Source organism: Urocitellus parryii, chromosome 4 (genome assembly GCF_045843805.1).
Source record: "Urocitellus parryii isolate mUroPar1 chromosome 4, mUroPar1.hap1, whole genome shotgun sequence".
Lineage (NCBI taxonomy): Eukaryota > Metazoa > Chordata > Mammalia > Rodentia > Sciuridae > Urocitellus > Urocitellus parryii.
Genome location: NC_135534.1, coordinates 163,603,965 through 163,630,427, shown reverse-complemented (window position 1 = coordinate 163,630,427; position 26,463 = coordinate 163,603,965). Strand labels below are relative to the sequence as shown.

The 26,463-nt window shown below is 41.5% G+C and overlaps 1 protein-coding gene across 1 annotated transcript in view; it reads right to left on the bottom strand.

Annotated features, from left to right (window-relative positions):
- Positions 1-26,175, bottom strand: part of Mtap (methylthioadenosine phosphorylase) — a 38,204-nt gene extending 12,029 nt beyond the window's left edge. Inside the window, exons 1-4 of the mRNA XM_026398504.2 lie at positions 26,044-26,175; positions 15,177-15,263; positions 13,951-14,009; positions 10,470-10,637 (exon numbers count right to left, since the gene is read on the bottom strand). Of these exons, the coding sequence (XP_026254289.2) occupies positions 10,470-10,637; positions 13,951-14,009; positions 15,177-15,263; positions 26,044-26,076 (347 nt within the window). The 5' untranslated portion in view covers positions 26,077-26,175. The remainder of the gene's footprint in view (positions 1-10,469; positions 10,638-13,950; positions 14,010-15,176; positions 15,264-26,043) is intronic.
- Between the last annotated feature and the right edge of the window lie 288 nt (positions 26,176-26,463).

Here is a 26,463-nt window from a genome sequence, read left to right as displayed (position 1 = left end):
ACGAAGCCACCTCACTTGGAGATGAGGCCTCAGTGCCCTGGAACAATCCAAATGTTGCCCTTGATCCTCCCAACCTTAGGGGAGAGGCCTAGTTAACCCTAAGTAATGTCAGAAGGGGGGAAGAAAAGGTTCAGTGGCTGTTCTAGCTATATCAATAGAAGCTCCTCTCTGTTGGAAAGACTGCCCAACAAATGGTGCTCAAGCTCCATCTGGTCTGAGCCTTCAATTAGTCTAGTATTAACAACAGCCCCACTTGCAACTGTGATTATGAAAGCAGGGTTTCAAATCCTCCAGTGGCTATACTCCAAAAGACATTCAAGCACTAATGCCCCATCACCTCTGTCTACCCCTCCTCTCTTTGGCCCTTTGCCTTGTTGTTTCTCTCTTTGTACTGAACTGCTTTACTTTAAGGTAAAACATGTGTTACATTATGCTTTACATCGTATTACATATACATGATACCTGTTTACAGTTTAATTCCTTCTTTTAAGTGGAATATTATATATTTTCCCCTTTCAGCAAAGATCCCTGCAGAATTATTGGCTATACATCTTGCTGCAAATAACATCTTTTTTTTTGATTCTCCATTTTCCAGCCATGAAATATGATGCCTTGTCCACTTTGTAAAGGCCTCAGGAGGGTAAAATTTAACCAAAAGGTCCAAATAACCCATAGCAGATCAGAAGTGAGGTGTGGGCTTGAGATAAGACAAAAATAATTTACAACCAGAGCTGAGGAAAGTAGACGACACACCCAAGAGAAATTCTAGAATGAAATGTGTTAGGAGAAATTGTCCCCATTCTGAGAGTTTTCCCTCCAAGATCGGAGAAATCAGAACTTTCGCAACTAAGCCAGAAGCCAGGCACATCCTCTAAGTAGGGGCTGTTACCTAAGTTGGCACGTTCAGTTCTGATTTCCAGTTAAAATACCATTCTGGTTCAACCTTGAGTCATTTTCTGAGTGATGTATAAAAACAGAAAATGTAATTTTACCCCAGAAGTTTAAATTAATCACCGAATATGTATGTCTCAGGCAAACTAATTAGCCTCCTCAAATAAAATCACCATGTTGCCCACACTGGCCTCAAACTCACAATCCTCTACATCAGCCTCCTGAGTAGCTGGGACTACAGGCATGTGCCACCATGCCTAACTTCCAAATTCTCTTCACAAGGTATATGGTCTGAAAGTATGCCCCCAGAATTTCTATACTGAAACCCAAACTCCTAAGATGATATTAGAAGGATATGATTAGGTCATGGGGGTAAAGTGCTCATGATCCATTATATCAGTGCCTTTATAAAAGAAGTAGTAGATGGAATTAAGTTTGGTAAGCAGCTGATCTTAGATATAAAGATTATTCTGGATTAACCAAGCAGGAATAATGCCATCACAAGATGACATTAGAAGGAGGTAGAAGAGCCAACCTCAGAGTGATAGAGATGAGAGAAGAACTCCATCTACCATGGCTGGCTTTAAAGATGTATAGGGACCATGAACCAAGCAGTGCAGGAAATGGATTCTCCCCCAAACCTGCAGAGAGAGAAATATGGCTCTGCCACTTTTTTTTTCCCCCTTTAAGCCCAGTGAGACCCCCATTTGATTGCAAACCTGTAGACTTGTAAGACAATAACTTTGTGTTGTCAAAGCCACTTATGTAATTTGTTATGACAGCAATAGGAAGTGGATGCAGATGCTTCAGTGGTTTGAGATATGATTAACCCAGTTATGGTTGCTACAATAATAAAGAACTGCTGCTGGGCTGGGGTTGTGGCTCAGAGGTCAAGCGCTTGCCTAGCATGCATGAGGCACTGGGTTCGATCCTCAGCACCAAATAAAAATAAAATAAAGGTATTATGTCCACCTATAACTAAGAAATAAAGATTAAAAAAAAAAAAAAAAAGAACTGCTGCTAAAGATCTGCTGCTTATTCTTTCTTCAACCAGTAAAACTTTCTAGCAAGACAAGGAGACTCATTTTACCTTCCCGTAGTAGCATGGGATCCACTGATTAGCTGATTTTGCCATTTACTGTCTGTAGATACACTGCAAAGTTACTTTAATCTCTTTGCATTTCAGTTATATAAGCTTTCTCGTATTTAAATTGGAAATAAAACCTTTTACCTCATACGGCCATGTGAGGATTAAATTACATTAACATGATGTAAGGGATCGGCACTCTACCTATTGCTTATGTAGCTACTACTAGTCTGCCTGCTTCTGTACATCTCTTCTACCAACCTTAGATAGTGATTTTGAGGAGCCTCCAGTGAAGGATATCCCCCCAAATTGCTTGAGGTTGCCAAGCAAAGACATATGCTAAGAAAATTTAAGGCACAAACAAATAAAAAATTGTCCTTTGAAGAGCGAAGGAAACAAAATTATGTTGTGCACTCGCAAAATACATGAGTTTAAGACAATCAAGGAAGAGACCACTGGGAACATAGGCATGGTGGGAGAAAAACCCAGAGAATGATTGGTAGGCTGTTTCTTAAATCAAGACTCTTGAACAGGTTATGGTCATTTGTTAATATTTTTCTCTTGGGAAACACTCAGTTACAAACAAGTTGAGGGCAAACACCTGTCTCTGGGCAGAAGCAAACACAAACCACATATCTCTGAGATAGTTTCAGAATACAGCCACCCTACAACAAGCCCCAGCATGCAGGAACATGAGTCAATTAATTTCCTGGCAAAGCAAAGTGTTCACAAGGAGGGTGGCTTTGGGGAAGTGATTCTATCGGCTTCATTGAAAAGGTATCCAAATAGTAAAACAATAACATGAGATGAGATAGAGGAAGTTCTGATATGAAGAACAACAGATTAAGAGACGTGAACCTGTTCTATTAACCAGAAGGAATTGAAGTTTTGAATTTGAAGCATTATCATTATGATCTTCCCCTTGCTGCAATCTCCAGAGTGTCCCTAATGCCTTAGGGTGCCATAAAAAAAGAAAAAACAACAACAACAACAACAACAACAAAAAACTACAGAATAAAACCCCCAACTGTGACCCAGGTGGGAACAGCAATCTCTTTATTCTTACCAATGAAAGGCTAACGGATATTAAGGGGGTGCTTCCTTGTAATAATTAGCAGAGGCAGGAACACAATACGGGTTATAAAAACATTTCCTAAAGTTACTATGCAGCTTCATAAGCATCCTTCAAACTGCTCCAAGTCAATGCATGTGGCTTTATCGAGTCCCACGGCTATGCAATCAGTGACTCTGTCTACTCACACAGGAAACAATACACACACGTCCTGGTATATAAATTAGAAAAACACAGGCTTTGGTGCTATTATTCTTAGAATTGTAAACTACAAAAAAGGGTGAAGAAGGCTGGTTGGAAAGGCTTGTACATTATAAAGTTTACTAATGGGACAGAGTACTTTTTAGAAAGGGGCCTAACCCCCTAATCTCTGTTATGTGAGATTAGGCCCCAACTTCCTTAATAATACTCCTGTGGCACAAGAATTAAAATCAAGAATCAATAAATGGTATGGACTCAAACTAAAAAGTTTCTTCTCAGCAAAAGAAACAATCTGTGAGGTGAATAGAAAGCCTACATCTTGGGAGCAAATCTTTACCCCTCACACATCAGATAGAGCACAAATCACTAGGGTATATAAAGAACTCAAACAACTAGACACCAAAAAAACAAATAACCCAATCAATAAATGGGCCAAGGACCTTAAAGAGACACTTCTCAGAAGATGATGTACAATCAATCAACAAACACATGAAAAAATGTTCATCATCACTAGCAATTAGAGAAATGCAAATCAAAACCACTCTAAGATTTCATCTCACTCTAGTCAGAATGGCAGCTATTATGGATACAAACAACAATAAATGTTGGCAAAAATGTGGGGAAAAAAGTACACTCACACATTGCTGGTGGAACTGCAAACTGGTGCAGCCAATATGGAAAGTAGTATGGAAATTTCTTAGAAAATTGGGAGTGGAACCACCATTTGACCCAGCAATCCCTCTTCTCAGTCTATACCCAAAGGACTTAAAAACAGCATACTACAGGGACACAGCCACATCAATGTTTATAGCAGCACAATTCACAATAGCTAAACTGTGGAACCAACCTAGATGCCTTTCAATAGATGAATGGATTAAAAATGTGGCATATATATGTGTGTGTGTGTGTGTGTGTGTGTATACACACATACATACATACAATGGAATATTACTCAGCAATAAAAGAGAATAAAATTATGGCATTTGCAGGTAAATGGATGGAGTTAGAGAAGATAATGCTAAGTGAAGTTAGCCAATCCCAAAAATCCAAATGCCAAATGTTTTCTTTGATATAAGGAAGCCAATTCATTGTGGGATAGGGAGGGGGAGTATGGAAGGAATAGATGAACTCTAAATAGGACAGAGGGGTGGGAGGGGGCATGGGGTAATTAATGATAGTTGAATGTGATGATCATTATTATCCAAAGTACATGTATGAGACAAATTGGTGTGGGTATACTATGTATACAACCAGAGATGTGAAAATTGAGCTCTACATATGTAATAAGAGTTGTAATGCATTCTACTGTTATATAAAAATTAAAAAAAAAAGAAAGGGGCCCCAAAATCTCCAATAGCAATAGTTATATAAGTTGCTATTTCCAAGGTCTAACAGCATCTGATATGTGACAAGTATTTAATATGTTCTCACTTTGGAATTATCCACAGAAAACTCGAATTCATGTTCAGAAGACCAGATGTGATCAGATAATAAGTATTAACATCCCTCCCCTTGGGGGAGGAAAATAAGCAGGGATCCTCAGCTTTCTAAATGTAAATGTCAGGGAAGAAACCATTTCCACAAAAGTAACAAGAGGTTATAAAGCATATGTCAAAGATCTTCACATCAAAAATGAAATAAATTATGAACAAGTTACATCAAATTATAGGATGAGGTCTTCTATGTAAACAGCCTTGAGGACATCATTCCTCCTTGGGCTGTGTGGTTAATTCAGAAATCTGGGTGTGTTGCTGCTGATCACTGCTGCCACAGCCCTGAGGATCAGATCCCAGAGGGCAGCCGGATGCCTGGTTTCTAATACTCTTGGTTTCTACTTCCAGGGAAAAGAATGGGAACTAGATTCAAGGGGAGATAAGCTAAGAGAAGGAGGAATGTCAAGGAAGGAGCTGACTTCCAGGAAGGCAGTGGAGGAGGGCTCAAGGCATGTCAGGTGACAAGATGGCACCTTCTAGAAACTGAACGGACGCAAGGGTGACAGACAGGAGGAGATAGCACTGCCAATGTTCCCTCTGTATTATTGTAGTCCAGAAGTGTGGCTTGCGGGAGGGAGAGCAGGGCCTGAAGACAACCAAGGGAGAAAATTCAATCCTAGTTTACAAAATCTGAAGTTTCTCTGGGGCCTTGCCCCCAGGCAGCCAGATGGATCTAACAAGGAATAAAAAAGGTGCAAACATGGGGATGAGGGGGAGCTAAGCTAACAGTCTTTGGATATGAAGCTGAGTTCACATCCCACAGGGTCCATTTTTGAGCCAATGATAATATTTCTGAGTCTAAGTCTCCTCAACTATAAACCAGGGAAATGATTGCTGCACACAAAAAAATGGGATAAACTGATGGTGGCACCTTGCAGGAACTCAACCTGTGGCAGTTCAGTGTTTTTTGTAGCAGTACACACTTATGGTCAGGAATCAGTAACAAACTAAATTCTGGAGCAAAACATAAGAATGGATTTCACACAGGGGAGTAGCTGACCCCACTTCTGGGATAGCTATAGTGGGAAGATGACAAAGAAGAGCAGGGATGCGAGTAAATGGTGGAAAAGGGCTGAAGGGAAGCTGCCGAGTGGCAGAAAGACGCTCCATGTGTAATACTTTAACTTGAACCTCCATTTCCAATCATCAGAACCTACTGGGAAGCACACCCCCACCGGGGTCAGAGTTCCACACAGTGATGTCATGGGGAAGCCCAAGGTGGGGCTGAGGTTCTGGGAGGGAGTAAATGAACGGGTATAAATGATCCCTCAGCACTCTTTACAGAGGGACTTTCCTAATGAGTCAGAATGCATCACAAAAGCATACCCAGACCCCTCCTAATTTATGCAGGAAAATAAGTTGCAGATAATAATCTACAGGACGCCAGAACTCTTAGGAGTCAATCCAACACCCTCATTTACCAAATGAGGATGCTGGGTGACAAAGCAATTTTGTGGCAGAGCCAGAGGAAAGAATTTGGATGTCCTCCCTCCCCAGCTGGTGCTTCTTCCCCACATTCTGTAAGCAGAACTTAACCAGAGGCCAAGGCCAACATGTTAATTAAACTTGACAGAAACCACTTGGCACTAGGAATCACACTCTGCTTTCTTTAACCCTTTTTGGCTGTATTTTTTCTCATTGTTAAAAATAAAGTTCTTATTTGCCTTTCTCACAAAACATTCCTCATAAAGACTACTAATAAAAAGAAATCTCATTTTCTTTCTTACTGGTATGTTCACAAATTTCACCTTCAGATATTTTTGAGAGCAACAGAAGCAGAACCCAATAGTCTAATTTTTCTTAAAGTTTAATACAATGTGGGCATTTTCCCAGTTTACAAGTCTAGCTGTTGCTTTCTACACTTGCATAATAAATACGGTGAACTGAAGTCCCATAATAATGAAGACTGATGGCTCAGAGAAACAAGGTCATGTATAGAAAACTTCTGGAAGTCACTGCCTCTGGGTCTTGCATTGCATAGACAATCAGCTCTTGGGGATGAAAAAAAAGACCTCATCACCAGTTCTCCCCCATGGACAAAAGAATCTGCAGCCATATCCAGCAATAACTGAGTTAGAAAAGCAGAGACCCTTGAGGAACACAGGAAGAGGAAAAAAAAAAAAAATGTCTCATACTTTAAGGAAAGCAGCCAGTGGAACAGTCTTGCTTTGCTCCAATAGCAAAAATTTCAGGAGAAATCACTCCTATCCAATACTTTTTAATGCACTGTGAAGGTCAAGCTTTAAAAGTGGGGTGTGTATGGGAAGGCTGCAAGGCTGATAAACAAAAACAAAACAAAGGCCAGGCCAATGAACCATCATGCTTGTAAACTTCTCCACATCTCATCCGGGAACCTGGTGAGGCTTACACAGGGTAGGTGCCAAGCCACAGGCAGGGAGGAGCCATGTTAAGTATCAAGCTAATGAACTGACCATTACCTATCCTCTGGATTCAAATGGAAGAAGCTGTTATTTTACACTCAAAGAAGCTGCATCATTAAAGCCCTTTTAGAAAGAACTGTTACTCCCATAACAGGAAGTGACTATAGAATGAATTAGCAAGTAATGATGAGTTGGTTCCACAACTGTTCCTGCACAGTGAGGGGCAGATATGTGGAAGACCCAAAGATGCCAGGAAGAAAGCACACATAAAGCCCAAGGAGTAACTATCTGCAAGTCCAACTGGAGCCCTGAAAGTAGCCAACTTCAGGATGCCCTTTATTCTCGCAAAGCCAGGGTCTAAGGAGTAGAATCTTCCTTTTTATTTCCAGTACTGAAATGAACCTGAGGTGCCTCACCACTGAGCCACATCTCCAGACCATTTCCTTTTTCTTTTTGGTACTGGGGATTGAACCCAGGGACACTTTACGACTGAGACAAATCCCCAGCCCATTTTATTTTTTATTTTGAGGCAGGATATCACTAAGTAGCTTAGGTCCTCACTAAGGTGCTGAGGCTGAACTTGAACTTGTGATCCTACTGCCTTAACATCCCAAGTCGCTGGGATTACAGAGGTGTAACACTTCCAGTTGTGGAACTTGCTGGGAGTCCCTCATGAGCTTTATCTGTCTATTCTCACTTATAAAACATGGCATTCTGATTACCCATAGGTGATGGGGTTGAAAGCTAGATATAACTGTACATATAAGGGTAAGCATCACGGGAGGGAAACCCAAAATTATAACCATCAGGAAGTTAGAACAAGTCCCAGTCCTAACCATGTCCTATTCTCAATGGCCAAATGACTTGTGGCTCTGACAATGGGGACTTTCTATAAGGCAGGAGAAACAGATTAGATGCACCCAAAATAGCAGGTGGTGCAGGGCACCACGAAACCTACTGTGGACAAGACTCCTATGGATTCTCAGTAGAAATTGCTATTTTTAATTTTTAGTTTGTGAAAAACATCTCATATGAAGACCAGGATGGAAGGCAAGGGAAGAGTCAGGAAAACTGCACACTACAAATGGGAAAATGAAAACCACAATGCATTCTTTTTAACATTTAAGTTCTAGACCAAGACTTTTTTTTTTTTTTTTTTTTGCTTCCCACAGCCGCCCTCCCTGCTCACGAATAGAAAATGGTTATTCTCCCTTTGAATTCTGAAGGTATTTCCTTGCATGTTTGCCAAGGACCTGAGGACTGAGTGCACATGCTCAAACACCACTGGACCCACTGCCCTCCAACCTGGTATGTTGTCCTGCTTTTTCCAGGAAAGTCTCAGCCAGGACTCCCCTTTGCTCAGACTCAAGACTCTTGACATTTGATTTGCTGGGATGTAGCATTAAAAAAAAAAAAAAGACTTTTAGAAAAGAATGACCCTACTGTTTCACAAGAGCGTCCAGCCTTGTCAGACTCCTTAAAGGGTTTATTTTATCATCAGAGCAATAATCTCCTATTTCTAAAAAACTCAAATAACCTCTAAGGTATGCATGGTATGGCTGATGCACAGCCCATGCTGGAGACTGACAGATGAGAAATGATGTGTTTTAGTTATTCCATCTATAGAATAAAAAGTCTTATTGCTTGACTCCAATTCTTTGTTACAAAGTTATATTAGAAGGATTAAAATCAATCTTTTACTTTTAGACAAAAACAATTTTGAAGATCACTGCAGGATGAGGATTTTTTTTCTGAGATGATATGCTGGCAAAGTTATAGCAATAGGTCAAAGTGTATGTCTCTAGATCAGCCCCTGGAGACAATCCATGGGCAGTGCTGGGAAGCCTAAGAGATAAGTTCAACCCTTAATTCTGTAGAGGACTGACCTGTATGGTAGGTAACTAGTCTGACTGAAGCACAACAGAGCCAAGATGAGATCTTGGATTGAGGACTCCTGTCCCCCACCCTGCAGCCCTAAGATTCTTGGGGCAGATATGCAGAATGTTACAGTTTTGTCAAACAAATTGAAGCTCTGGGAACCTTAGGGCAAAAACAGCACAGCATCCAGCTCACTATTCTTGCTCAATGATAGCACCAAGAGAGAAGTCAAACATTTGCCTCAAAACACAAACATAATCCACTTTATTAAGAAAAGTGTTTTCATTACCCACAAGGCAATTAGTTCTGGTTCTCTTCTCCTATGAGAAGTTCAAATACATATATGCCCATGGCTGGTTAAATGAAAGCCATGTGGCTCAATCAGGGGGCACTATCATTTTAGAAAATGCTGGCCAACAACAATAAGATACAAGCTCACAATGTAACTTTGAAATTTCTAGTGGCCACACTAAAAAAGTAAAAGAAAAACAGGTAAAATTAGCTAAAAAAAATTTTTTTGGTGGGGAGGGGGGGCGCAGGGGCAGGTAGCAGGGATTGAGCTCAGGAGCACCTGGCCACTGAGCCACATCATCCCCAGCCCTATTTTGTATTTTATTTAGAGACAGGGTCTCACTAAGTTGCTTAGCTCCTCACTTTTGCTGAGGCTGGCTTTGAACTTGCAATCCTCCTGTCTCAGCCTCCTGAGCTGCTGGGATTATAGCATGCACCATTAATCTAAATCTTATCTAACCTAATTTATCTAAAAATTTAATCACTGCAATATATGATCAATATAAAAGTTGAGATTGCACCACATTTGGGGCATATTCCAAAGGAAATAAATTCAGTATATAGAAGAAATATTGCACATCCAAGTTAACAGCAGCACTATTTATAATGCCCAAGATATAGAATTATTCAAGTTGTTATCAATGCATGAATGAATAAAAAATAGTATTCCATGTGTGGATGTATATACACAAGTACTCTATGATTTTACTGATGTGTAGAATTTAAAAATACCCAACTCAGAAGTAGAGAGTAAAACACTGTTCATTAGAGGTTGGAAAAATACTGGTTAAAGGACACTAAATTTCACTTAAGCAAGAAGAAAAAGTTTTTAAGATGTATTGTACAGCATGGTGATTATATTAATAGAAACAAATTATGAATTTCAATACTACTAAAATAAAAATCAAATGTTTTCACTACCAAAATGGATATGTGAGATGGAAACTAGCTTAATCAATCATATTAATCATTGTGCAATGTATACATATACCGAAACCTCAAACTGTATCCTATCAATGTATATAATTACTATTTGTCAAGTAAAATTAAAACTCTCACAAGAAAAAGCTTCAGATGCATCTATGTCCTGCTCTTCCTTTCTCCATGTAGTTCCTATACATCATCTTCTGAGCTGGGAGTGACCAGCTACAAGAGCATTTTAGATGACTGCTCACCTGTCAATGAACTGATCGATGACAACGATGTCACCGGGCTGAATCTCCTCCCTCAAGGAGCCGCAAGCCGTTGTCACTATGACATGTGTACAGCCCTCCTCCTTCAGAGCCCAGATGTTCGCCTGGTAGTTGACTTTTGAAGGCATGATGGTGTGCTGCCTCCCATGTCTAAGGGAAAGAGAATAAAAATGGTAGACAAGTGATCAGGGCATCTTAATACTGCTGGAAAACCATACTAATTCAATGGCAGTGTTTACTAGTGTTTTCTACCAAAGCATTTTTATTGGCAGAGGAGGAATGAGAAGAGATCAGTCAATAATCATACTACAACAAGCACAGACTAGCTCATCTTAAAATGCAGACCAGCTTTATGTTCCATATATTAATTTTCCTACAAGGGCAGGTAACAACTTGCATAGAATCCACATTCCAGGAAGACATACTGCATCTGTCACACAGGGCATGAATGCCCCAGAGCAAGGCATAAGGTTTCATGTGCACCACTGTTTTCTAACTGAAATGGAAGCCTAAGCAGTTGGGTCTTTCTATTCCTTTCTGCCTGATCCTCCAAAAAGCTAATGAAAACTTGTAAGGCATGAGAGTTCCCAGTTGTTTGGAGTGACAGTAACAGGTTTTGTCCAGTAACTGCTTACCTGACTGACAACCACTGGATGGTCTGAACTGCGACCCACCAGAATTTATGTTGAAGACCCAACCTCCACTCCTAACTCAGAATGTGACTGCTTTTGGAGACAGTTCTTTATGAAGTAATTATGTTAAAATGAGGTCATTAGGGTGAGTCCTGATCTAAGATGACTGGTACCCTTTCAAGAAGGGGAAATTTGGACATAGACATGTAGAGAGGGAAGTGGATATGAGGACACTGAGACAAGACAAGCCAAGAGACAGGCCAGGAATATAACCTTCCCTCACAGCCCTCAGAAGGAGAGCTCTGCCAACACCTCAGTCTGAGTTCCAGCCTCCAGAGCTGTGAGAAAATTCATTTGTTATGCAAGGCAGCCATTCTATAGCACTGTTATGATAGTCTCAGTAAACAAATATAATCACCAATGCTTACTATCATACTGCAAATAAAACCTAGTACTTTACCATGGATTTCTACCGCGTGGGCCCCAGCTTAATGACATAACACCTCCTAACCCAGGTCTCATAGCTCTGCTGCATCCACACTTACTTCTACCTTCCTCCCTGGCACTTAGAAAGGGATACATAACAAGTAAATGGTTTGATCTGTTAGACAAAAACATGTATTTGGTTAAAATTCTTTGATCACTTGAAATACACAGTGAGCAGCTAGTAAAGGGAACTCAATTTCTGAAATTATTTCTAAAAATTCACGTGTATCACAAAGCATACTTATAAGCCATATTTCATAAATAAAACTTAAAATTATCTTGGGCTATTTGAGTAACTAAGACATGTCATGCTCTATCACAGAAAGGCAGTGTCCAAAGTCAAGTTTCCTTTCCATGTGATCATGCAGAAGGACTATCACACAAAACTTACAAAACTTTGTTTGATGATGATTAGAAATTTAGGCTTCATTTTTGTTTTGCTTACATATTTGCTTATATTTTTTGGTGAGAACACACATTTAAATTCTATTTTACATAAGTATAAGGTTGAATTTCTATATGTTTAACATTAATAGACATAGACATATCTAGAAAAAGAGAGTAGAAATAAATATATCCAAATATTAAGGAAAAAGTTAGAGCTTTCGAGTAAAATTTTGGGTTTGAAACTCTGCCACTTACTAGCCTTGTGACCTTATCAGTCACTCTACTCTCAGTTCATTTTCTTTTCACCTGTAAAATGAATAATGAAATACCTACGCTAGAGGATTATTATTAAATACCTCTTGTAATTATCATGTTTATACCTAAAAAGTATCTTTAATGTCTTTCCTGATGAACAACAGAAGTATTAAAAGCATCAAAATAACTGCAGACACATGTAGCACACTGGGGCTTCTATCCTGAGTTAACAGATGATCCTATCAGAAGATGGGGACCATCGATACCCAGAATGTACATATATCTTTCTGAAAGTGTTCTCTAAAACTCTTGATTAGCTATTTCAAAAGAAATTTTTAAAACCAAAAGCATTTCAGAACCAATGCATTAGAGGGTCAATCATCTCACAGTCTGACAGTTTAGTTCAGGAACATTAAAGCCTCAGCATTGGGCCATCTTACCAACGGTCTCCCTATGGACCTTGGAAAAAATTAATCAATTCTCTAGCTGTCTCTAGTCAAGACTTGGGTTGTTAATACAAAAGCTATTTTCTTTTTTTTTAAATTTAGGGCTGGGGATGTGGCTCAAGCAGTAGCGCACTTGCCTGGCATGCGCGGGGTACTGGGTTTGACCCTCAGCACCACATAAAATAAAGATGTTGTGTCCACTGAAAACTAAAAAATAAATATTGATAACAATTCTCTCTCTCTTAAAAAAAAAAAAAAAAAAAAAAAAAAGCAAGCCAGTAAAGACAAAGGAAGTGCCCTGAAATAACTTTGGTAACCATCTTAAACTGAAACTGAGGGCCCCACGTTCATGCCCTGCATAATCCCCTCCCCTCAGTGTGGTTGGATGGGTCTCACTCCCAACTGTTAGAAGGCATTTCATAACCAGGCTCCACTTGGCTGGCACGCTACTGAGGTTCTACTGGCCCTACAGAAATGAGCTGTTATAGGATGAAGAGCCGTGGGGAGGCCAAATGGCAGGGAATGTGGGATGCCTGCAGGAGCTAAAAAAGGCCTCAGTCCTCCAACTGAGAGGAAACTGAATTCTGCCAACAACCACAGAAGCCTGAACAAGCCTGAGCTCCATACAAGAGTGGAGCAGGGAATACACCTTATATAACCCAAGCAGAAAACCCTGTGAAACTGTGCCAGACTTCTGACCACAGAAACTAGGAAATAAGTGTGCTGCTGAATCCGTGGTAATCTGGAACACGGCCATGGAAAACTAGGCAATGGAAAACTAAATGTGTAGTCTAATGTCTAACTATGTGATAAAAACAATGTTGCCTTCTTTACACCAGGGAGCGGCACCAGCCTCAACCAGGGAACAAGGTCTAGACACTACAGTCAACTCACTTGACAGGCCCAAGCCCCTTTCCACAAACATGAAACAACTACTATATAAGAAGTCACTAATGGAACACTGTTCTTTATGTTAATTAGGGAAAAAAAATTTCTTGCAGTTAGAACTGAAAACAGAGCTTCAATTTTATTCACCTGATTTTCTTTTCTAACCTCCTGGGATGGAGTGGAACATGAGCTCTTTGATATCCTACATATGCAAAGCTTACTTCAATTAATTAATTAACTAAGTAATTAAAGGTGGCTAAGATGTTCTGACTCCAACACATAAAATGTCATGCCTTCATCATTATTCGTTCCAGAATTTAAGCTAAATTTCAATTTAGTGATAATATTCAAAAAGCTTAAAATACTTACCTTGCAAGGAGGACACAATCAACATTTTTTATCTTCCCCAAAATTAAGGCATCAGATGGCTGTGTGCAATGAAAAACAGTTACACCTCAGTGATTTTTAAGACACATAAGCAAACATTTTAAAAAGCTGCCATTGAAAATTGTTAACCTATGACAGATTCATGAAACTTGCAGTCTGAAAATACAGCTTAGAAAAGAGTCTAGATTTAATTAACATAATCAAAGAATTTTAACTGAGTGCAAATTCAGGTTCTGAAGGTTGCTGGGGGCCTACATAGGTATCACTTAGTAAGGTCATTTGTATCAAGCACTCAGTGGACTCTGATAGCAGACTCAACAAATTTAGATGTGTCAAGGGTATACGGCAGGCTCAAGAATAGGTGTGAGTGAAAGGCAGAGAGGTAATGAGACCACAGCACGAAGGACTCAGCAATAGTGCTGTCTGCTTATGTTAACCAGGTCTCAGATAGCCATGGGGATGATGCAGGGAAAGTCCCTGTTCACTGAGGGGTTGCCAAAGCATGAGGTTAGGAGGAAAGTCAAGATGACATAGGACCTGGAAGTCATGAGGTCAATCCAAAAAGGAGGATTTAATTAGAAAGGACAGATGCAGAGATCTTCAGAAGATCAGAGAAACTATGTTTGGAAGTAGCAATAGGGAGTAAGTAGAAAGCAGACACCCCACCCTGGCCTAGGCAGTGACACAGGAGCCTGGGGAAAAAGCAGTGTGTCCTGGAAAACGAGGAGCACATCACTCCCAGTGCTATGAATACCCACACTATGTGATCTCCAAGACAATCCTCCTCTGGCTCTGGGCTCACTCAAAAAAAAAAAAAAAAAAAAAAAAAAAAAAAAAAAAAGCTACTTTGTAATAGTACTTCATCCTATTAGTCATCAGCCTGTACCCTGAATTAGTGTGCTGTAACATACAGTCACTGAATTAGAAGCTTATTTGAATGCAGACTTGAAAAGCAGAGTTGTTATGTCTAAAATGAGTGTCCGCCTTCTAGCAACATGAATTGAGAAGTTACTTGTGCATATTCAAAAGCTGTGTTTTCAAAACAGGGAGCTCTGAAGCATCCTTGCTCTGGGGGGATGAAACCCAATGACAAGACCCCAAGCCAAGACTTGGGTTGTCAATACAAAAGCAATTTTTTTCTTTTGATTTAAAAAGCAAGCCAGTAAGAAGTGTATAAAACTAACATAGCTATTAACATAGATATTAACCTTTCCAAATGGAGTATCCACGTATTTTTCAGTTCTTCCTTCTAAAATTTCTGGATCATCCAGGCCTGTTCCACCAATTATTCCAATCTAAGGGAAGAAAAAAGATCATCACACTGGATCATTTTTTTTTTCATTTGAAACATTGAAAAACATTCAGAAACATTTGAAGGTCTTCTATTGTTTAGAAATAACCAAAATGTAATTTTTTAAATTATATCACATTTATTTCTGACTGAATTACAAATAAATAGAGAGGTACTTTTAGATATCTAATTAAGTAACTGATATCATTAGGAAAATTTCTCTGGGCTAACATCTGAAAGGAAAAAGTATGTAAACAGCCAGAAACCAGACATGACACCAATAGAAATATCATAGAAAGTGACTGGAACTATTTTTACCCCCAACGAAAAGGTTTAACTCTATTGAAAAAGTAGCTTCTAGAACAAAAATTCAAAGTTTAGAATTACTTGAATATCTAAAGTAAGCAATTTTCAGATCAGGTTATATAAGTTGATTTATCTCAATTTGGAGGAAAATGGCTCTTTCTCTGGCCCTCAATTTCCTGGTGGGGAAGTCAACAAATTGAAAATAAATAAATATGTAAAATAGGGGCATTTAGTGAGACCTTGCTGAAAATTCTGTTGGCTTAGTACATTTCCTTAAGTGGCTAAGTCAGTTGATGGAGCCACCTTGTGGTACATTACTGAAATCACAGGTTTTATTGTTTCATACTAACTAAAAAACATAAACTAATAAACATTAGTTTTAAATCAAATCAAAAGCAGCACTCCCTTTAGTCAATACATTAAAATCATCTAGTTGAACAGAATTTTTTTTTTTTAAAAAAAGAAATCACACTGCTTTTTGCAAATGGGAACCTTCCTTTGGTCTGGCCTCTCCATTTTATCCTTCATTTTATGTATCCTCTTAAGCACCACGAGTCATAAAGAGGTTAATAAACTGTCCAGCTAACGTCCTCATCTTGGTCACAGAAATAAACTGCTGACTCTAAAAATTACTCACAGCCTACTCTTTGGAGATTCAGGTACTCAAAGAAACTTTTGCATTTTTTACTTATGACCACTTTGACTTGATTGTTTTTAGATATTCCCTGGGCTGTGGCCCAGGTGATTTAACAGTGGATTCTGGATTTAACAGTGGACCCTCAGGCTTGTACATACAAAACAAATCTAATTTGGTTTTGGAACTACTGTTCAGTTTTCATGCTAGTCCAGCATGGAAGCAGTGATTACGAAATGCTAGTGGGGAATGGTGATGCACATCTATGGTTTAGGAGACTGAGGCAGGAAGACCGCAAGTTCAAAGCCAGCCTCAGCAACTTAGTGAGACCTTGTCTTGAGAGAAAAATTGGAGAGGGGGCTGGCTATGTGGCTCAGTGGTCGAGTACCTCTGGGTTAAATCCCCAGTACCAAAAACAACAACAAAAAATAAAACAAAGAACACTAGGTAGTCCTGAAATTCTGAATTCCAAACTTCAGTATATACCATCTGGGCTGCATGATGGCCCTGCACTAGGTAACTGGCAACTCAGCCCTCAGCAAAGCATATACAGTATTTGACTAGAAAGCAAGTGGCCAGTGCTTGCCAGAAGGGCAGGATGGAGTCTCTGGCAATGAAAAGATCTGCAGGCAAGCCTACCCAGCCATCCAACTAGTTCCAGTTGTTTATGGAAACCCTCCTTGCAAGGGATAAAGCAACAAGTGTAGTGACTGAGTACTGTATTGCCATTGAAGGTAACTGGACCTCCAAGATGGAGGCTGGCAGTGCCAAAATGTGGTCAATGTCGCCACCTGCTGGTCCTATGGCAAAGTACAGTTGAGATAAAGTCTCCATGGCCCAATTCTATTTACACCCTTGTAAGCCTCTAAATTTAACAATCAGTTCAGTATGTGCCTTGATAATGAAATGACTGTTCTGAGTATTTATATGCCAGATGTATTGTGTAAAGTGCTTCAGAGGCCTAATCTGTTATTTAATCATTACATCTATCCTATGAGATAGGCCCTATACTATTATACCCACTTTAAAATAAGGAAAGACAAGCACAAAAATAAAGAAATTTGTATAAGAGCAAATCATAGGGAGCAAACCTGGGATAGAGACCCAGGTTTCTAAAGCTTAATCATCATGATATGCTATGTCCTAATATCCCTTGGAGTCTTTCCTGATATCATGCTCTATTTAAAAAGTTTTGTTGTTTCCATGTTATAAAGAAACATGCTCAGCAGGGTCAAGAACTTTCTTGACCAAGGTCACAGAGCAAGCATAGAAATAGTACCTCTGGGTATCTGAGTGACCACCTTAAAGGGGAAGAGGACTGATCACAGATAACTTCATCCATCCTCAGGAAACAATAAGACCCGTGGCTGGATCATCAGTCATGAGTCCAGTTAATTCTAGCTTGTCCATAAAATGGGCTTAAGGCCTGAGATGGAATTTCTGGGCCAATTCTCCCCATCATTACACAAAATAAGGGACCAAAATGGGAACTCCCTGGTCAATCAAGGTCACTAAAAGATTTTGTCAGTTCCTTCCCCATTTTCCCACTGATAGACCACTGAGACAGTCTTCTCAAAAAGAGAAAAACAGGTTTAACTTCTTCTCTGACAGGATGGAAGCATCCTGTGCAAGTGGTGGCTTACCTGGTCAGAATGGTTAGATCCAGCAAGGATGAAAGGGTGCCTCCAAATCCCTACCCTATGTGCATTTTCCTTGGTACCTGGCTCCAGAGACTTCACCTACCCAGTCTGGTCTCAGGACCCATTACCTTGAGATCTGAACACCCTGCCTCAAGAACCCAGTGCTCTATGAGGGCATTCTTAAAACATTACAACTCTCAGTAGCTGAGATCATCCCATGCCAAGGCGATAGACTGCTTTTGAGTGCTTCAACTCTCAAGGAGGTTAAGAGTCAGAGCTAAAGCTGGCACAGTCTTTGAGTATTTCAGTCTGTCACCTCTGGTTGCTGCTGACAAGTTCAGTAAGCTCAGCAGATAGAAGCCCTCATTATTTGGCCAACTTGGCTTTGAAGTCTCTGAGGACTTTGCAAAATCCCAGATGTCCTATATGGGAAAAGAGCAGCCAAATGACTCAGGCTGCCTATTTAAAACCTGCAATATGGTTCAAATGTCCTTTGTGAGGAATGATTATGTGCTGAACTGTGTTCCACTACCCCAGATTCATGATGAAGTTCTAACCAGCAGTACTTCAGAATATGCCTGTATTCGGAAATTGGGTCTTCAATGAGGTTAAGAAAGGTTAAATGAGGTCAATGGGATGGGCCCCAATCCAATAAATTGGGAGTCCTAAGAAAAGTGATTCAGACACCTATATAGAAGAAAGACTGTGAAAACGTGGAAAACACGGCCAGGTATAAGCCAAGAAAAGGGAAACTGACCCTGATCACACCCTGATCTTGGACTCCACAACTGTAAGGTAATATGCTTCCATTTCTTAAGCCACCTGTTAGTGTGCTTTATTACAGCAGCCCTGGTGAACTACTACAGGGATGTTACATTCCAGTCAGAGAAGTCTGATGGAACACAGTTCAGAACACTCAAGGCTTTGATCATCCTCTCCTTGCAATGTCAAGATACAAGTCCAGTGAGGAATCACTCTCTGTAAGACACTTCACTCCTGAAATGGTCAAGTAATTTTTAAGGGTTTTCCTCAGAGCTCATTGTGTTCTTTAGAGCTCTCCTTCACAGGATCTACCTGGCTTCCTCCTGAGTCAGCAGAGAGAATACTTAAATCTCCTGGGGAACTTTCAATGCCAAAGCTCAGGTCCCAGATTGCAGAGATTCTGATTAATGGGAGACGCAGAATTTGTTTTACTTAAAGCTCCTCAAGTGGTTCTAACGTGCATCCACAACTAAGCATGCTGCTTTAAGGCTTAAACCACAAATTTATAAAATGTGGCCTAGCTGAGTATGGTAGGCTGAATAATGGTCCCTATATTCATCAGTTTTTTTTTGTAGCTGTGATGGAATACATGTGAAAATAATTTAAGAGGAAAAGTTTATTACAGCTCATGGTTTTAATCCACAGTCACTTGGCTCTGTCTCTTTTGAGTCTGTGGTGAGGCAGAACATCATGGCTGGGAGCACCTGGTGGAGAAGACGTTGGAAGAAATCTGTTCACATCATGGCTACCAGGAAGCCAAAAGGAGAGTGAAGGTCCTGGGTCCCCAAATCCCCTTCAATGACCTAATTTCCTTCTACTAGGCCCACCTCCTACAGGTTCTACCACCTTCCAATAGTACCACAGGCTGGTGCCCAGGCCTTTAAAATATGGGTCTTTGGGGAACATTTAAGATCCAGATCTTAATATAAATGGACCCTATTTATATTCAAATTCTCAGAATCTATGCATGTTAAATGATTAAATTAAGAACCATGAGATGGGGAGATTATCTTGGATTATTTGAATGGGCCCTAAATGTAATCAGGAAAAAGAGCCTCATAAAAGTGAGGCTGAGTCAAATGATGGTGGTGGGATCACAGGAACAGAGGGAGAGAAAAGGGGATGTGATTCCGGTGCCCTTAAGCCAAGCCAGGCTGATGTCTTCAGAAGTTGGGAAAAGCAAGCAATTGGACTGTCCTTTAGATCCTCCAAGAAGAGCCAACAAATGCTTCATTTTAGCCTCGTTAGACTCATTTTGGATTTCCGGCATCCATAGGAAGGCACTCAGTCTGAGGTAGGTGCTACAGCAGCTATAGGAAAGCAACACATAAGACTTGCCATAAGAGTCTATTAGAATGCAGTTGTCCACCCTTTCCAAAGCTCCAGGGTCAGTGGACATTTAACATCCTGGGTTTGTTACAGTCCTATATTTCTGGTTCAGCAAGACTAGGGCAGGGCCCAAGAATTTGCATTTGTAACATCACCAAGTAAGGCAGATGCTTAGGAAGCTTTGAGAACCACTGGTTTAGATGCCTCTGAGGTGCAGACTAGAATACGGGGATTACAATCACAGTTAAGGATCCAGGGTCCACTGCATGCAAGTATTTATGCTATGTTTCTTCATCTTCCTTATCTATGAGGGTCAGATTTCTACTTAATCTATAGAAGTATCATGAGAGTCAAATGAAACACCACATTAGCATCAGTTACTGTTTCAGTACACCTTACTAGCCCTGGCAACACACAAAATCAATCTAAACTTCCTCAAAGCAAAAAATTCCTGTATCTCCGTTTTTCTCTGCTGGTCAGTACACAAACCTGGCTACTCCCATCTCTCCTCACCAGGTGGAATGCAGCACACAGGTCTTCAACCCAGTATCAAGTGGCTCTCCTGGGGGTGTCTGGAAACATGGGACATTTGTGGCTGTCACAGGGATTGCAGGGAATGCTGCTGGCATTTGAGCAGGGGTGTGTTAAGGATGTGCTCTATGTTCTTCAATGTCCAGGGATGTCTGATAAAACAACTGTCCTGCCCAAAATGCCATAATGTCCCTAGGCAAAAAAAATGAAGGCTTGGCGGTAATTTGATTTTCACCAGAGGCTTATGGGCTGAACCCCAGTTTTGGAGCACCATACAGGGACTTTTAGTCTGAAGTCCTCCACTGGCCACACTTGAGAAAGCCCAAAGTAGTTTTCAAGGCTCATTCTTCACTGACTTGCTGTCTTCTTTCATGTCACTGTGTTTTTGGCTTACTCCCTGCCTATAATGGGACATATCTGTTGGGAACAGTGAATAAATCATTGCTTCGAATTATTGAGACGCTCATGCTGGGAATCTTTTGGTATGATTGCACGAATGGTGTGACTCTACATTGTGTACAACCAGAGAAATGAAAAGTTGTGCTTCATTTGTGGAAAAAAAAAAAAAGAAAGAAAAGAAAATAGTGCCAAGAGAAAAAGTTGTGCTCCATTTGTGTAAAGAAAGAAAGAAAGAAAAAAAAAATAGTGCCAAGAGAAACACCCATCTCCAGGTGACTCAGCACTGTTGATAGGGAGAATTCCATGCCTGTCATGGAATGTACTAGTTCAAAAGCCTTGAATTCAAATCCCAGCAGCCCGGAGGTAGAAGACGTGGGTGCAAACTGATAAGTCCCAACTAAGCTGTTTTGCTCACAAACTTAATCCCTTTGATGTTTATACCTATACAATAAACACAGAGACTCTTGCTCTTTGTTAAGCCAGACTCCACCAGAGCTGGTGTACCCACCATATCCTGCTTCCACTTATAATTGAGTCCTTGTCTTTATTTTTATAATTTCAAATTTTCCTAATCTGACCCACACCTGTGTTCGGAGAACTGTTCACTCGCTGTGCAGGTCACTGTGAAACATATCCCCTCCCTGTCACAGCAAAAAAGATTAACACATTATTTTTTAATTTCCCAGAGTGAAAGTTGGGCAGTTGCAGAGGAGTCACAGCCCACTAAGATCCCTTAGAACACCCTCTCCCTGAATGAATGGCAAAGACCTGTTTGGCCTTTTGCCTGGTCAGCTATCATCTGCTGTGGCTGAAGCTGGAGGACAATGTCTCCCTGAAGTCCCCCTGGATAATGCCAGGCGTTAATCCCATGGCTGCCTCTGTTCTTGACTGCCCACCTATTATCCTTACCCATTGCATGAACCATACCCAACTACAGTGAACCATTAGACTATCCAATTACTTTTCTTCTCAGGGGCGTCCTCCGTCCCTCAACCCAACATCACTCTGCACCCACTTTATTCCTATAGCAAAGGCCCCTTGGCATCATATGTCCCAGCCTGCTAACCACCAGTAGTACATCAGATGAAGGAATCCTATATTCACCCTCCTTGCTTCAAAGAATCACTCATGGTTCCTTCCCATCTTCTGTTTGAAAACCATCGCCAGCATTACCATCGTTTGGGTTCCCCAGGTGGGAAACAGAAATCCTCCTGTCCCTCTGCTGCAGTCCCATATCTTGCCAACCTCTGTTCTACGACTTCTGTGGCCACCAACCCCGACGTGGGCACTAGTGCCGCAGCATCTGGCCTGATCTAGCTCCTTCCCTATACAGGCTACTCAATACACAGCAGCCAAGTAATCACTTTAAAATGTAAATCAGATCCTACCTCTCTGCTCAGAACCTTTTAATGGTTCCCAGAACACTTAGAATCAAATCCAAATCATGGTATGTATGGAAGGCTAAATAAGCTGCACCCAGCCATCTCACTTCTGCCTCAGACCTTGGTTTTAGCTGTCTTGACCCCTATTTTTCCTCAGGTCTTCACATGATTATCCTCATTTTGTCTAGCCACTTATATTTAATCTGCTCAAGCTGCAATAATAAAATACTAGACTGGGTGGCTTATAAGCAACAGATATCTATTTCTCACAGTCTGTAAGCCAGAAATCCAAGATGAAGGCAGATTCAGTGCCTGGAGAGAACCTGTTCTGGTTCATAGGTGAGGCCTTACATGGTAGAAGGGGATAAGGTAACTCTCTGGAGCCTCTTTCAAAAGAGCACTATTCATTGGGTATGGTGGTACACACCTATTATAACAGCTGCTTAGGGAGGTTGAGGCAGGAGGATTGCAAGTTCAAAGCCAGCCTCACAAACTTAGCAAGACCCTGTCTCAGAAAAAAATATAAAACAGGCTGGGGATGTGACTTAGTAGTTAAGTGCCCCTGGGTTCAATCCCTGGTTATCCCCACCTCCAAAGCACTATTCATAGGCATGATGGCTCTAACTTAACACTAATCACTCCCCCAAAGCCCACCTCCTAGTACCATCACACTGGCAATTAGGTTTCAACATATAAAATTGGGGAAGACCACTACACAGCTTAGAATCTGCTTTCCTAGAGGTCTTTTTTGACCCCATCACTCTGTTTCACTCTCATGTTGGCTGGCCTTCTACCTCCACTACCAGATAAGCTTGAAGAAAAGCGGGACACTGTCTTACTCAAAGATGTACCCCCACTGCCTGGCAGATATTCAGTACATACTTTTGCATAAAAATCTGCCAGTAGACAGCTAGATTTGAACAATATACAAGTATCACATTTCCAACCCCAATCTGATGTTTTTAACCTTTAGATGATCTAACAGACCCTCTTAAACCAAGGTGACTGAATTTAAGCTCCAATCCTTGGTAATAGTTGTATTTTACAAAGGGAGGGACTAGGGCTGGCATTAACGGAGTATGTAGAACTGGGCTCAATGTGTTAGATGTTACTGTGCTTAAATCCAACACCTCTCAAAGTAGTGTGACTAGCGCTTCTCTGACAGCCAAGGACCCTAACGGTAAGATTCTGAGGAAGAAGTGTTAGGACCTTCTGGGATATGGGCTGGGCTTCTGGCCTTCATAGTTCTTTCCTCCCCTCTCTGCCTTGAGTTAAGCTGCAACACCCTCATCCCTACACCTCCAATCAAACTGCTATTTAAATGACCAGATGAAATGATGGCAGTAAGTCAGGCCACATGTCAGCTGCCAGTGATGTCAATGAGGGCTCAGACACACAACTGTGCTTCCACATCAGACTTGGAGAGTGTGTTCAGTGGGTTCACGGAGGATGGCCTGCTTTGTGCATGCACTCCCAATTCCCCTTTCTAAGGCTGGATGCCCTTCTGAAGACTCACAATAAAACAGGGCATAGAAATATTTCAGAAATGCCTCACATCCACTTGGTGGAATGCCAGGCTCTGGGCCCAATTCTACCATTATCTAGGCCCTGCTGTGTAATTCTGGACACCTTAGTTGATCTTTGACACCTGCAAAAGAGTTAGTGTGGCCATAGAAGGAAAAGTGCTGCTACTATTACACCACAATGGAGGGAATATGGTTCTTACCAGCTGTTTTGCTCTGGACATGGGTACCTTCATGTTTTCTACACAGAATGCTGCCTTAGCAATCGAGGGGGATGTGATGCTGGCAACATGGATTGTCAGTGATGAAGCTGTCACTTACCCTAGTTCCCTACTGGGGTAATCCAATATATATATATTTTCTTACTCGATGGAGAAACCTCATCTAAGCAAAACACTGGCTTGCAGCAACCTGGTCTATAAGATGCAGAAATGCTGCAAATATCTTGTGGGTAGGGGGTCCCAGGAAGGAGATACTGTTCTCTTTCCCTACTGAAGCAAAACACAGAAACAATACACAAGGACAGTTTTACTCAAAATATTACTGTCTTGTTAGCCTGGATGCTGTCCATATAATCTGCTTATTTAAACAGTGTACACTTTGACTCTCCCATGTTCTAGCTTCACAAAGAGAAATCAGCAGGCAGGACTAGCACCATTTGTACCTCTTAATTTGATGTCCAGCAGCTTGCCAAGAACAAAAATATACATCATTCAATATTTACATCAGGGCTTAAATCACATTGCCCATTCTGCACTTAAATGCACTGCATTATTTTACAGGAAAACCGGCAAGGAGAATGCTAACCGGATTAAAGTGAAGCTGTTTTAAGTAAGATCCCTCTTTTTGTTGGTGCTTTAAATTCCCGTAGGAGAAAACTGTGGCCTAATGATACCAAACATAGTTTAATTGTTGGAGAAAGGGTAATTCAAAATTAATTTAAGCTCTTCCACTTATACACATTACTATTTAATAAGTTTAAACCATGTGCAAAACATAATACCAACACACTAATTTCTGCAGTGAAACCTGCACTACATAGACAGTTACTTTAGGAAACTTACATACTTTGCACGTGAGTTTCTGCCTTCTTCCCTCTTATTGTCCTGGGAAACCTCTCAAAGTGTGCCGTCTATAAAACGCACAAAAAGTTACACATATAATTTTGACTACAACACCCTCACCCACTCCTCTCCTTATGTTTCATGAACACTGCAAAGGCCTAATATACCAACCCCTCTGGCTGAATACCAACTGATCCCAGAGAAGTGCTTTTTCCCAGGAGAGCTGCACACAAGTGCAGGGAACCAAGAAATGCTTGGAGAAGAAAGCGAACCTTGTGCATCATGGGCAAGAAATTTCTAAAAGTGAACCAAGTTAACCGTGTTCTTGGCCAATAATAAAAGTCTAGAAAAGGTCTTAAGTTTTATCATAGAATTTTCTCTGTGTACTGTAATTCTACTAACTCTCCACCAAAGAGGAAAGAAGTGTTTAAAGCCCCAAAGAAGCTTACTACTACTCTCAAAAGTCACGCCTTTTTCTGGCCAGAGCTTCCTACCGCGCTTTGATCCCACGTGCCCAGACCTCTGAGGATCTGGGGCCCAAAGAATCTAAGCTCTTAACTTTCCAGATTGCAAACGAAGCAGTTTCAAGTCAGAGGCCTCCAAAGCAAGAGCGGCCCTAGGGAAGAAACGCCTTTAGTGTAGTTAAAGAAAAGTCTCAGAACTCTACAGCATTGCGCTAGGGGAAAACTTCACCAAGGAGAAAGTTAAGTTTGTAAGAAAAAGAAGCCAGAAGCTTGCAAAAGAGCAGGTACGCAGCTCTCCCACGTGGGCCGAGGACAGTGAGCGGAGTCAAGAAAGCGGAAGCGCGAATCCCGCAAGGCGTGGGGCGACAGACGCAGCAGCTGCAGGCGCCTGGCCACGTGGGGGAAACGGCCAGCTCTAGCCAGCACACCTCACGAGAAGGGAGTGGTGCCTGAGAAGGGCAGCAGCGCAGGTGAAACCTAAGGCCACCCACTGCCCCTCTAAAAATGACTTGCCACCGCCCTGCAGGGTGCGGTGCAGACAAACCCCAAGGTTGGGGAGGGGAATGCAGCTAAGCCCTCAGGTTGGCGGCGAGAAGGTGTGCACCCCTCCCGGAGGGCCGCGCCCCAGCCCCTCCCCGCCGCCGCACCGCTGCACTGGCAGAGCGCACAGACCAGAGGTGCGGTTCCCAGGAGCGGAGCGAGAGGCTACCGGTCAAGGAGAACCAAAGCCACCGGGCAGGCTGATCTCACCTTCACCGCAGTGGTAGCAGCGCCCGAGGCCATGTCTGTGCTGAGAAGAGGCTGCGATGGGCGAACGTGCCGGGCCCAGACGCGGCTGCCGGGCCAAACACACAGCGCGGGAGTGAGCACGGCGGAGTCGGGGGTGGGCCTTGACTCCTCCTCTTCCTCCCTGGGACAGCTGGATTGGCTGCGCCCGTGGGCTCTCCCCCGCCACCCCCCTCCTCAAATCAAGGTTCCCGCGTCCCGCCCCTTCTGCAGACCTTTCCGGTTTCCCGGTTTTCTTTTCTTCATCTCCCGCTGTAACGGGTTCCCGATAGTGGTAGTAACGGAACGCCTGATGGGAAACTTCTATTGTTCCAGACTCTCTGCTTTGTACTTAAATCAGCTCCTTAACTTTCACCAGAACCCTATAAGAAGAGCAGTACTCCC